Source organism: Clupea harengus, unplaced genomic scaffold (assembly GCF_900700415.2).
Source record: "Clupea harengus unplaced genomic scaffold, Ch_v2.0.2, whole genome shotgun sequence".
In the NCBI taxonomy this organism is placed as follows: domain Eukaryota; kingdom Metazoa; phylum Chordata; class Actinopteri; order Clupeiformes; family Clupeidae; genus Clupea; species Clupea harengus.
In genome coordinates this window covers 103376-117556 of record NW_024879583.1, presented here as the reverse complement: position 1 = coordinate 117556, position 14181 = coordinate 103376, and the positions used below count along the sequence as shown (strand labels likewise).

The window sequence follows — 14181 nt, the reverse complement described above, 5'->3', positions numbered from 1 at the left end:
TCATTCAATCAGTCAAGAAACTGAAGCCTAAGAGATGTTGGTCTGTTAACAGGACAATGATTCAAAGCATACCTCAAAATACAACATGAAGTACTTCAAGAAATGCAAACAGTAGCTTTTGTTATGTCCTGCAGGACCTAAACTTGTGTGCGATTGAAAATCTGTAGGTAAATCTTAAACAGGATGTGCATGCAAGACAGCCTAAATGTATCTCAATATGTGAAGTTATCTATAGGGAGGTGTGGGTGAAAATTCATAAATCAAGAAAAAATTTTTTTTTAGCTGTTTACAAAAATAAATTGCAAGCTGTGATACCTGACCAAGGAATGTTACTTAGTGCAGAACATTCTTTCACGGGCCACAATTACTATTCATTCTTTAAAATCTTTTTTTAAGTTCATAACTGAAAAAGTACCACGACATTGAAATGGAAAGCCTCATTGTTGAATGTTTCTTTGCTGGAGGGGTTCTATTTTACTTCTTTCACTTTGAAAATCAACAGACTTTTTCCCACAGGAGTGCCCAAACTTTTACATTCAACTACATTTAAAATTCTTAACCTGCTATATCTGCTGAAAAATATGGTCATAGTAAACTATTAAAATGTAATATAATAAAAATGTGGAGGCTTTACCTGTTGTTTGGGTTGTTGAAACACTAGTACTTTGCCCACCACTGTCACTGATGGTGACTACAGTAAATTCATATTTCACTCCTGGAGTGAGGCCTTGAATGCGAAGTTTTGCAACTGGCACTTCAGATCGGTACAGATCTCCTTCCCTTTCACTTTTCCAGGTGACTCTGAATTTCAGAGACTTTGTCCGTCCTTCGGGAGGTTTCCAGCTCAGAGACACAGCATCATGTGCCACTGACGTGATATTTATTTGCCGAGGAGGAAGGAGCTCTTGAAAAAACAGAGGCCAAATCACAGGTAAGTCCTGGGGACAGGCAGTCCACAGTAGACAAAATAGCTCTTACGTGACGAAAGTTAACAGTCTGGTTACTTTTAACATGGTACAAATTAATAAAACTGGTGCTCAGAATGCTGATTCCATTGTTTATGGAAGTTTCTTCTATCCATGATATCTAGATTACACCTGCTTTTAAAAGGCTTTTTTTCAGACGTGTGCTGTCCCCTGCAGTTTATATACATATTACAGAACACGTTGGCAGAAAGGATCCTTAATGACTGCTAAGGATGCTTTGTCATCGAATCCCGACTGTTTGATGTCTAGGATCTAGTCGATCCCGAAACATCGACTGTTCTGATGTCTAGGATCCTTTGAATTCTACCGTTCCTTCACTGCACACAGCGATGACATGACGCCTATAACAGGCGCTAACATGTAACATCTGCCCCTTATGATCTCAATCGCACAATATTTTACAGTGGTGCTAGACAGTTCGTGAACCCTTTAGAATTTTCTGTATATCTGCATAAATTTAATCTAACATGTGATCATATCTTCATCTACGTCCTAAAACTTGATAAAGTGGACCCAGTTCTTCTACCTTCTAGCACCACTGTAGGTCATATGGAAACACATTGCAGTCATATTATGCAGATATTTTGCAGTCTATAATTGTTTATAGGTAAGTAATGTTTTATAACATCCTCTTAATAATTTCTATCTTTGTATTAATTTGATTGTACACGCATATACTGAATGTGAATGGATACATACACCCCTTTATAATAACTTCAGACTAACTGCAGAGTAATTGTCATACTTTAAATCATACCTTCAGAGGTAGAGGTGGTGTGTTGCTTGTCTTCAGAAGGTCTCTCAACACCATCTGGCCAGGTCAGAAAATGCCATAAGATATTGTACATTATAGTTCACATAAGCATGACAGCATGAAGCAACAAGATCAGTTAATTTGCATGAGTGGAATATACCATCATCCTCATTAGGCCAAGTTCTTTTCTGTCCAAGGCTTAAATTCGGCTCACTAAGAACTATAGAGGAAGTGCAATTTTACCCCAAGCAATCAAGCCCAGTAATAGCATATCCCCAAACATTGAAATATTCAGGTAAACAATTGGTTTAATGGTGGAATGGCCTACCTAGAGACGCCATAAAATATGACTGTTACGGTGGCAGTTTGAAGGCATTTTAGGAGACAACTTAAACGTAAGAAGAACAATATGTGATTGCATAATCGCAATCACACAAATACAGCTCCAAACAGCAATGAGGGGGTCAAGCAGTCCTGCAGAGCACAGTTTCCATGGGAACTTGATGTCACTATGTCAAGGACATTGCCATAAGCACTCACAACAATTTTGTATGTTAACTGACCAAAGGTAAGCCAAGATATGAGGGCACTTCATGTACAAACTCGATATGCTGTATTGCATCACCCCCCAGTGGTCAAATGGCATTATATTTTTTTTCTAAAGCTCAGGAAGGGGTCTGTGAGTCTTTATGCAAAGTTTAGTGTCAATTAATTCAGATATGACCTCACGTCCTGTTTGGCAGCTTTGCTGCTGAATTAGATTGGCTGTATTGGACAAACGCTTTTGAAAATCTTAAATCCATCTGATCATTTTGGTAAGGATTGGTCTGAAGATCATCTGTAGCAAACATTTGGTGAAAATGGGAAAACATGTGTGGCCTTTGAACATTTTTTCAACCTTTTGGTCAAATACAATATGACCACCACATCAATTAGGTTTACATGACAAGTTGCCATTTCTCAACCTTGGTACCTCCCACAGCATTAGAAGAACTATTTTTGTATACATCAAAGCATTGCCGAGATACAGTATGACCTCACTTCCTGTTTGCCAGCTTTGCCACTCATTTAAATTGGCTGTGGTGAAGATTGGAAAAGTATTGTGACCTGTGAACATTTTTGAAACGTTTCATAAAATCCAATACAGTGGAAACGGTTCCACTTAATTAATTAAATAATATTGTAATTGACATACTAGTACGGAAGGTAGTTGTAGCAGGCTGGCAAATTCCACTGTGGCACACAATGGAGACATTGACAGTGTACTTTGTGTCTGGTTGCAAGCCTGTGATGACTGTGCAGTACGAGGAAGTGGAGATAAACTCTTTATCTTTCCCTGTACTAGAGTAAGATATGCAGAAACTATGAGAAGTCAGGTCCATCTCATATGGCAGAGTCCAGCTAAGGCGAGCTGATGTTGTGGTCACTTCAGTCTTCAGTTCCTTTGGCTCAAGAACATCTGGAAGAATGGATTGCAGTAACACATTATATATATGGATAATGAATCATATTTTTTTTGTTAAAACTGCTCAGTTTTCAGGAACATGGAAATACACTGAACTTTTAATGCATGTTTAATTCAGTAATATCAATTCAATTCAATTCAATTTTATTTATATAGCGCCATAACAATACAATTGTCTCTAGGCGCTAATATCACTGCTGGGACCATTCTAATATATAGTTGTATGCAAATGTTTGGACACCCCTGAGCAAGATCCATATTTTTTTGTTGATAAAATCCGTGGAGCAAAGGAAAATTAGAAAATAAGGATTTCTTCAAATGCTTCTGCACTTTTTATGACATAGTTAGAAATAGAACAAAAAATACCAGTAATTATGGCATGTGAAATAGTTTGGGCATCATTCCACTTCCACCAGTCTCAGAACATAACATTACCTTGTCAAGCCTTATTTAAGTCGTTAGGACTTGTAAAAAAGATCAATAGTTTCCATTCGGTATGGTCAGCTCATGTCAATGAATTCTGTTTCCTCAAATGTCTTGGCAACAGTCAAACATAGTTCTTCTCTCAGCAATTGACAGAGGATCTGAATGAACCTGTCTGATGCCCACAAAGCAGCAGATGGTTTTATAAGATATCAAAGCATTTCCAGCTTGAAATTTCCAATGAAATATTATTAAGAAATGGCTGTTAAGGCCCCGTCACACCATGACGTTCTTGTCAACGTTCTATGAAGTTAGAGGAAACGTTGGTAATCATCCATGGTCGCTGGTATAGCACCAGAAGAGCGTTGTGTGAAAGCTGGTGAACGCTGTAATCGTCAGTAATCGTCGGTGATCGGCGGAGAACGCTGGTCCGAAAATACATTTTTGAACATGCACAAAAGTTTTCATGGAGACCAGAACTTTCGTGGAACGTTTTATTAACTTTGCACGCGTTTGGCTATCGTAGTCAGTCGTTGGGTAGGGTAGACTGAGTACAGTTGATGCACCCGAAATAACTTATGTGCGCAGCAATCCTGAGAAGTGATTTTTTGTTTGGACATGCCTACTAACGTCCTCTTTGATCCCGGGAAATTTGAGCACCTAACCCATCTCTCATACAAAGATATCGGCAAAAGTTTTTTCACCAAGGGAAGATCTTGATTTTATCATGTCCCTTCTACAATTAATATGTTATTAACCATACGTGATCAACAAACGCAACTTACATCATTGCAAACGTTATTCTGTGCACTATAAATCTACATATTCCATGCTATCATGTCATGCAAGGTAATTGCATAATCTAGCGAAAAGCGGAGTGGAGGGTATATATGCTTGCTTGAGCCCAGCATGAAGTAGATGTACTGAACTTGAACATAGCTGAGCACTGTTATAGCTGATGCTGTTCCATGGCAGATGGATATGATATGAAGACTCTTGTGACATGGACAATGTGTGTGGATGTGTTGATGTTTTCTGATAATAAACATTGAGAAACACATTGCTAGTGAAAGAGGCTTTGTATTCTTCTTTCAGCAGCATTTATCATCTTCTTACTTGCAGCAGCGCTAGTAGCAGACACCTCAGCACTAGAGGATGGATACCCGACTCGAGCCCGTCGGAACCCGTCGGGACCCGACGGGTCGGGCCGGGTTCGGACAAATATTTAGAAATTATAATCGGGCTCGGGTCGGGCTCGGACACATCAGCGCCATAATGCTTTGAACATTCCATATTTTAAAATATCTTATTAAATAGTGAAGTCAACGTGTATGCAGAAGTTTGTTTTTGAGAATAAAATAAATCAATTTAGGATAACAGCCTTCTTCCCGTGGCGGGAATTTGCTTATGTCCTAGCTGTGACAATGCAATTACAGGTGGCAAAATGGCATCAAGGAGGAAGTTAAAGAGAAACTGTCATCTGGAGAGTTTAAAACGATAGGCTACTAAACGAAGGGAAATCTATATGGAGATATTTCTGCTTAGTAGTCGATGCAGATTCTAATTAGGCTGTTGGATATGTCCAATGTAAGAAGTGTGAAGTTTGAATGAAATATGATTGATGCAATCCTCTGTCTCCACAACAACATGGATTAAACCTCGATGGTTGGACTATGTAGATAGTTTTTCAAGAAAAAAAAAGATCTTCAATGGTAAGACTTGTCTGTTGTGCCTCCTTGGTTTAGCATACAACGTGAGTTTTATTAAAGGCATAGCGTGTGTAATGTGTGGGCTATTTCATTCCGTTTGTTAACCTTTCCTGCTGTCTGTCTCTGACCGTAGTTGGAGATTGCAGGGGAGACTAGTATTACATGTTTTTAACTTCGCGGTTAATTCCCTTTCCATCTGCTGCTTGTTAGTAAATAAATGCCCACTGTATTTTTTCTGAGGATTTATTATTCACACACTGGTTAACACTGTTACAGCACATACGTTTTTAGCTACTTTCGCTAAATCCAAACTATTCATAAGCATCACCGTTCTCTCTCTCTAGCACACCCACCCTGTACGTGCTGCTCTTAAAGGAGCCGCGCCATTTTACAACACGTTCTTGCAATGTGAATCATTTAATTTAAATATGCTTATTGGCCTTCTTGTGCACGCTTATGCGTTTAACAGCGCTTGTTTGTATGAGCGAGCATTTATCTGTTGATGCCTGAGTTTAATAAAGCCAGGCTATTCATAAAAAACTTACGTAGATGTGGCATTAGTATGAACAGTTGAGAAATTGATTCCGTCGGGCTGGGTTCGGGTTTGGGAAAAAATATTTGAATGGCTGTCGGACTCGGCCCGGGCTCGGTTACTACTCTGTCGGACGCGGGTCGGGCTTGGACAGAAACATTCGGCCCGATCCATGCTCTAGTCCAGGGGTTCTCAAACTTTATGGGGCCAGGGACCCCTGAAAGGGCAGAACATTTTCCGAGGACCCCCTCATAATCGCATCCCAAATTAATCCATATAGGCTTATAGCTATTTGTAATGTTATATGCTTTTGGACTCTTTTACTCTAAAATCATATAGTACTAATATCACAAGAGTTTTAGATAGTCATTGTATTACATTTGGCATTACTTGACAGTATGTAGGATAGATTTTTAAATTATATTTTTGTAAAATGTGCTGAGAAGCTAAATAATGTTTACCTTACATAAAAACATATTGATGGAATTTTTTTTTTATCAAAGCAGATTGTAGGGTTTTCCAACGGAGATGATTCTGAAGATTTATTTTTAACAAAGACATTAACAAACATGAAATATCCACCTAATGTTATCAAAAACGTGTATCCCCGACTGACACTCCGTACAAATCTCGGTACAAAAAATATGATGTGTGTGATCAATGAGAAGGGTTTGCCTGTCTCTCAGCTCATAGTTTGTCCAGTCCAGTTTATTTACCCGGTCTTGTTGTCACTGAACGATGGCATCCTTTGCGAGCCAGATATCTGCTGTTGTTTTATGGCTGATGTGATGCGCACTTGTCTGTATTAAGGTTGTCACGAACACTTAACAAATGGCATTAATATTAGTATTAGCCTCCAGCAAGATTTTAATGAAAACTACATGGTGACATCATAGCATTGATTGTACACGTATAGCGTGTTCTTCCTAGAGTTTAATTTTTACAATGAACTGGGCTACGTTCTTGCAGCCAAATTGAAAGCTAGATCAACGTCTTAAACGAGAATACATGCAATAGGGCCATCCGATATGCCTTCGGCTAACCTATCCTTAAAAAGGGCCTTCTGCAACAATAAACAAGACCCGTACTGATGGAAGATTAAATGCATCACTTGCAGATTATGGCAGTTAACATTACTAGCGTTTAGTTACGTTAGCCACACTGCACTATGATCATTGTACTACGCATCGTCAAAATTCTGTGATGGGGAAAATCGCTTGTCGCTAAACTAGGCTAAAACTACTAGTGTTAGGCTGTAGCCTATATGGGTGAGCTTGGGGGTGTTCATGTTTATAATCACATTTGCTAACCTGTCGTTCTTTGAACTCTCTGAAAAGTTCAGGGTGTCTGTCTGAGAGGTATATTTGACGTGTTGCCTCCCTTTGCCAGAGTGACTTTGAAGCATGTTTTACAGACGGGTCTCTGTGTGTCGATGGCTTTCCTTCGCATTCTGCTTCGTATCCGAAGTAGTTCCAGATCTTATTTCTGACATATTTGTTTTTTAATACAAGCCGAGGACGGTCGGCAAGAGCTCCTGCACATGAGGCCATGTCTACCCTGAGATCACTCGCAGTGTGTGAGAGCAGGGAAGCCCCGCCCTTGCAGTCAATGCGTGCAGGCAGCCAGCCAGGGAGTGGAACAGTGAGTGCGCTCTGATTGCGTGCTTTTTTAATGAAGTACCTATACTAAAAATATGCAAATCCGTATCGTTTTTTACGTAAGGTTACCTTTCTAGTACCGGTACACCGTGCAACATTAGTCTATACGTTTTATATACTGTATTGCAATAAATAAAAAAACTTTTGGAAGCCAGACTTTTTCGCGGACCCCCAGGCAAGGCGTCGCGGATCCCAGTTTGAGAACCACTGCTCTAGTCAGCACACGTTTGTCGCGCACCAGTGACACGTCACAAGTCGCTGTTATATGCTCCTCATGCGTGAGTCCCACGCTAGTAGTCATGCGTCAGTCCTACGCTATTCTTTCGTTAAGTCACACGCCAGATTTGTCCACCTCGCCCTAGAATGCTCGAAATTGAACGATTAGAAAGTTCAGAGAACGTTGACCAGAACGTTATGGTGTGACGGGGCCTTTAAGGGTACTCCACTTCACTGCTGCTTGGGGTAAACATCGTCTTTCTACAAGAGCCATCAGAGGGCAACTTCACCAAGGACCTCATCATGAATGGGAATGTTTGCAAGCTAAAATCTAAATAACCCATAGTCATTTTGGAAATAACTGCTGTGTTGGACAGAGCAGCATTTGATATAAAGAACCCCTTGAGAAATGGTAGGCATGTGAGTGGATCTGTTCTGTTCTGACAAAGGAGTGTTATTAAATGCGAACTAGGGGTGTCCAAACATGCCATAATGACTATTATTTTTTTAATTGTTTAAAGTTCATAACGTAAAAGGTACCACAACATTCAAATTTATTTTTGTCCACAAGGGTGCCCAAACATTTACATACAACTGCATGCACAATATAATATAATTAAAATGATAAGGCTTTACCTGTTGTTCTGGTTGTTGAAACACTCTTACTTTGCCTCCCGCTGTCACTGATGGTGGCTACAGTAAATTCATATTTCATTCCTGGAGTGAGGCCTTGAATGCAAATATTTGGAACTGGCACTTCAGAACAGAGCAGATCTCCTGTGCTTTCACATTTCCAGGTTACTCTGAATCTAAGAGACTCAGTCAGTCCTTCAGGAGGGTCCCAGCTCAGAAACACAGCATCATGTGTCACAGACGGGATCTTGATTTGCCCAGGAGGAGAGACAACATATCTGCCCGAAGACATTTTTTGTGTTAGCTGCTGTTCAGTTAAAAGGAAATATGGTTTTTTCCAAACTCAGCCCTTTTTTCTATATTGGGTCCACATTTTACATGGGAAAAAATTATCGAAATCGCTATAACGCTAATCCTAATGAATCATCCTATGGGCCATGCATCCGCGTCAAAATAAACCGATTATATCCGCCGCCACTGACAGTCTCATAATGTAGGCTACTTGTCAAACTGTCAGACTACATGGAAAGGATCCGCACCGAGATAGACCTGTGTCATTTTGTAGTTTCTTTACAGTTATTGAGGTCAACAGACACAGGTAAACGGTAGGACACTTATCAAGCATGTATTTTTCCGCGAGGTCTTCAGCATTTCGTCGTCACTGACACAGACACACAGGTAGGCCTACTTATTGTGAAAATTACGAATCTGCGAACGACAATATCTGGCGCTCAAGAGTTGGAATACGCATACAAATCTCACCAGATGACATGGCCACCTGTTAAACTGCAATACCAGTTATAACGTGCTAACTAAATGCTGAACCGATTTCGATCGTTTTTGTCCCAAATGAAAATGTAGACCCAAAAATATGGGCAAATCGGGAACAGATTAAACAAATCCCTTAGTTTCCCTTTAATATGCTGTGCATTGGCTGTGGTTTACTCACGGTTGTGTTATGTGTGGCCCAACGTCCACACACTCCTGAAGTGAATAGGCGTTCGTCTGACAATCATTAAGGTCTCGCTGCCCAGCAGTATTGACAGCTTGTTCAGTACTTTCTCCTGTGTTCTGACCGTCATTCATGATTATGTTCTTGACACTCGTGATTTATCTGGTGTCGGTTGCCTTTCACCTGAACAAACGTGGGGATGATTCAATATTCACGAGACACGCACATAGGCTACGATACACAGATACGTCCACATGTTTATAAACAGCGTCGCAAAGAATAGGGGCCTGCTTTAAGTTTCATTTTCAAAGTGTTAGAGTTAGATTAAGAATGTTATGTCGTCAATTGAGAAATATTCCCTTTTGCTGGAAATGTTTTGCTTTACCCACTGTGCAAAACTAGCTGACAATGTAGCCGAGAGGGATTGACCGGGTGGTCTAAATAGCATAGGCTACTACTCGGCAATCACCCGATTTGGAAGACGCGAGTGTTCTTGGTCGTTATTTAGAAACCACCAACAGATAATTTACGCAATAAAACGGAATGGTCTGTCCGAAACATACCTCCTCGATGGCAGTATTGGTCGGTGGGAACTAAGTAATAGCCACGCTGTCAGTCCCGAGCCTTCACAAACACTTCCACTTTCAGTTTGATGACGTGGCCAGGGTCACCGTGGTGAAGTTAGTTTTATATTCAACATTCGTTATTCGACATTCAAAAAACGTATTTCAGCCTCGAGTCTGTCGATTTTCCAACCAACTTTAGATCAACTTCGGTGTGAAACCCTCAACCTGAGCACGCGAATACCATGACATTGACAAATGATGCATATATTTGATATCTAGCCCGCTGGAGTGGTGCTTTTAGCCCTGATGATGGGGGAGGGCAGAAGGCAGACGGGGTGGGGAGGGGGGTAATCCGCCTCACTAAAATGACATAAAAAACACAAAGAGTGTGAAGAAAACTGTTTCCAAGTTACAGTGTGTCTCTTATGCAGGAAGACAGGAGTTAGGTAGAGGCTTTAAAGACATTGTGTGATGGACTATACTATACACCTGCATGGGAAGGGAATGTTTTAAATATGGTCATTATTTATTATTAGGACGCTGGAGAGGTTGTGTGTACAGATGTTAGTGTTAAGCTGTGGCTGATGGTGTAAATTACCTTTTTGATGTTCCCTGTCTTTGAGGACGACCTCCTCAGCTCTCACTGTGACAGTGGTCATTGTATGTGACCCACTGGCCTGGCTGTTCCTCACAGTCGGCTATGAAGTGGCCAGCCATCGTCCAATCAAAAATAATTGGGAAGTCAGACATGCCTGCCTTTCTTAACATTTACATACTCAATATTCTCTCTCTCTCTGCATGTGTGTATGTGTTTGTGTGTCTTACCGCTGGTAGCATCTGAGCTAATGTGGCGGAGGACATTTATTAATGCATAATGTTCGTTTCCCTCCTGAAATGACAATTTGAAGTTTCGTATTAATACACGATGCAAACACGCCCCACTATTACTCCAACTATTGCTTGTGACATTTAGAAAACGCACACATGCACATAGCATTCATTCCCACAAGATCAAACAGCCTTAATGTCCTTATGCGAGTCTCCCTCCCTCTCTCTCACCAGGGTCTCTGTCCATGTCTCTCCACCTATGCTGGACACTGCTGAGCAAAAAGTTAAAGGATGAGCTTCATCTACACAGCAGCCAGTGCTCAAACTACTCAGTGTGATCTATTCCGTGACGCATGCTAGTTGAGTAATCATACACATGAAATGCTTGTCAAAAGGTATGAAAATTGCTAATATTTTATCTAACATCTACCAAGTGCTGCAAGTGTCAAGTACTGAGGTTATAATGTGTCTAGTGAGACCACGAAAGCTATGATGAGCAGGATGGGACTGAAGTGAAATGACGTACCTCTGGTTGGAGGAGGCGTCCTAAGGACATCTTCAGTCCTGTTAAAACACAATAATTACTGTCTTGGTGTTTCTATGTGTGTATTTGAGTCTACTCGTGTGTGTGTGAGAGTGTGTGTGTGTGTGTCTCCATTATATGCATTTTCACCTTCCCCATAGTGTCCTCAGGTCCAGAATTGGGTCCAGTGTGAGCGCCTGGTGTTGTTTTTGAGGTGGAGGATCAACACCCTACTGATAAACACGTAGAAAAGGGAGAAGAGAGAAGGGAAACAAGAGAGAGAGGAGAGGAGAAAGGGAACAGAAAACGGAAGAAAACATGACAACATGAAAAAATGCATAAAGTTGTGATTAAAGTTGGTATGAAATCATATTGGTTAATGAATGTGGGCTAGCAGTGAAGGTTCTGATGAAGACCTGAAGGTGGAAACTTTGTCCTGTATCAAAAATAAACATTTATAATGGAGTGACAGTGAAGGTTTCAGACTCACTGAGGCAGTGTGGAAATGACACCTCAAGGTTGACACCCGACCCTCACAGCACTCACACCGGAACTCCACATTTGATTTGTTTGTAAAATGTGTGTGTGTGTGTGTGTAATTTTTAAGAATAATAAGTGTGTTGGTAATACATACAGTGAAAAAGACCTGGAGGCTTTCCCTCACCGATCCCTGCACATCCAGGTTAAGGCAGAGCTTGGTGTTAACCTAATCAGAATCAGAATCAGAATCAGAATCAGAATCAGAAAGGTTTTTACTGCCAAGTAGGTTTTCACCTACGAGGAATTCTTTGTGGTACAATGGTGCAAACAATAAACATACACAATAAACAATAAACAATACACATATTAGGTTACAGCAGGAGTGTGCAAAAAAGGGATTAGAGTCCGTGTTGGGGGGCGGGGGTCCCGGGCCTTGTTGATGAGGCCAACCGCAGACGGGAAGAAGCTGCTCAGGGGACCGCAGCCTTCTGCCGGAGGGGAGTGGCACAAGGAGTTTGTGTCCAGGGTGGGAGGGATCAGCCATAATCTTCCCTGCACGCCTCAGGGTCCTGGATGCATACAAATCCTGGAGAGATGGCAAATTGCAGCCAATCACCTTCTCCGCAGAACGAATGACACGCTGCAGTCTGCTTTTGTCTTTGGCAGTGGCAGCAGCGTACCAGATGGTGATGGAGGAGGTGAGGATGGACTCAATGATGGAGGTGTAAAAGTTCACCATCATTGCCTTTTGCAGGTTGAATTTCTTCAGCTGCCGCAGGAAGTACATCCTCTGATGTGCCTTTTTGGTGAGGGAGATGATGTTTAGCTCCCACTTGAGGTCCTGGGAGATGATGGTGCCCAGGAAGCGGATGGACTCCACACTGTCAACTGGGGCGTCACTCAGGGTGATGGGGTTGGGAGGGGCTGGGTTCTTCCTGAAATCGACAACCATCTCCACTGTTTTCAGTGCGTTGAGCTCCAGATTGTTCTGTCCACACCAGGTCACCAGATGGTCAATCTCCCACCTGTAGGCAGACTCATCACCACCAGAGATGAGCCCAATGAGGGTGGTGTCGTCCGCGAACTTGAGGAGCTTGACGGACTGGTGACTGGAGGTGCAGCTGTTGGTGTACAGGGAGAAGAGAAGAGGGGAAAGAACGCAGCCTTGAGGGGAACCGGTGCTGATGGTCCGGGGGTCAGAGACATGTTTTCCCAGCCGCACGTGCTGCCTCCGGTCAGACAGGAAGTCTGTGATCCACCTGCAGATGGAGTCAGGCACACTCAGCCGGAGAAGCTTGTCCTGTAGCAGAGCCGGGATGATAGTATTGAAGGCAGAGCTGAAGTCCACAAACAGGATCCTGGTATAGGTTCCTGAGGTGTCCAGGTGCTGGAGGATGGAGTGAAGGGCCATGTTTACTGCATCGTCTACAGACCTGTTAGCTCTGTAGGCAAACTGGAGGGGATCTAGTAGAGGGTCAGTGATGGCTTTGAGATGCCGCAACACAAGCCGCTCAAATGACTTCATCACAACAGAGGTCAGAGCAACGGGTCTGTAGTCATTAAGTCCACTGATCTTTGTTTTTTTGGGGACGGGGATGATGGTCGAGGTTTTGAAACAGGCTGGTACGTGGCATGACTTCAGTGAGGAGTTAAAAATGTCTGTAAACACCGGTGACAGCTGTTCAGCACAGTGCTTTAGGATGGATGGAGAGACAGAGTCTGGCCCGGTTGCTTTGCGGGGGTTCTGTCTCCTAAAGAGTCTGAAGACGTCCCTCTCCATAATGGATAGAGTCGTCACTGTGGTGGGGGAGAAGGGGGGGTGCTCTGAGGTGGGCAGCTGTGGAGAGGCGTAGGCCTCTGCTGTGGTGGGGAAGGTGAAGCTGATGGGCTGGAGCTGGTGGGTGGTGTCACAGTTAATCCCCCCTGCCCTCAACTTAAAACACACACACACACTTCAAATGCACAGAAACAGAGCTTTAACAGTTTTTCTACAAAGTTGAACAAACTCAGAAGTTTAACAAATCGCACACCTCTCTCTCCCTCCCTCGATTCAAAATCCCTCCTCATGAATCAGATTCCGTTTTCTCTGAAGCCGACTTACCTTGTATACAATACAGTACCCAATTCATTTTACAGTTCAAGTTATGCACATCATAACAACATATTCATTTTGAATTAGTGGACACTATTTGTAACATAGCACTAATGAGATACTTTTCATATATGAATATTTGGAAAATACTTATACAATAAATAATATTATATCGGTCTATCATATAGCTAAAGCACGGAGATTCATGTTGTGTTAGCACAGAGTAGAGCAGTGTAAGCTGGTGGCAAGGGGAGTTTTGTTGTGGGATGTTTTACGGGCCAGGATGTCGCACCGAATTCCACTGTGTGGGACGAGGCATCGCCCCTTCGTCTTATTTGTTAATGGGGGAATGGATATATGGGGC

At 42.1% G+C, this 14181-nt stretch overlaps 1 protein-coding gene across 1 annotated transcript; it reads right to left on the bottom strand.

The window, feature by feature from the left end:
* Nucleotides 1-212: 212 nt before the first annotated feature.
* Nucleotides 213-10014, bottom strand: LOC122129045 (fibronectin-like). The gene is made up of 7 exons (XM_042704066.1): nucleotides 9892-10014; nucleotides 9326-9511; nucleotides 8380-8654; nucleotides 2936-3199; nucleotides 1744-1797; nucleotides 635-904; nucleotides 213-229 (listed from the first exon to the last, which is right to left on the bottom strand). The coding sequence occupies exons 2-7, from the start codon at nucleotides 9460-9462 to the stop codon at nucleotides 213-215; spliced, it is 1017 nt and encodes a 338-aa protein (XP_042560000.1). The 5' UTR covers nucleotides 9463-9511; nucleotides 9892-10014.
* Between the last annotated feature and the right edge of the window lie 4167 nt (nucleotides 10015-14181).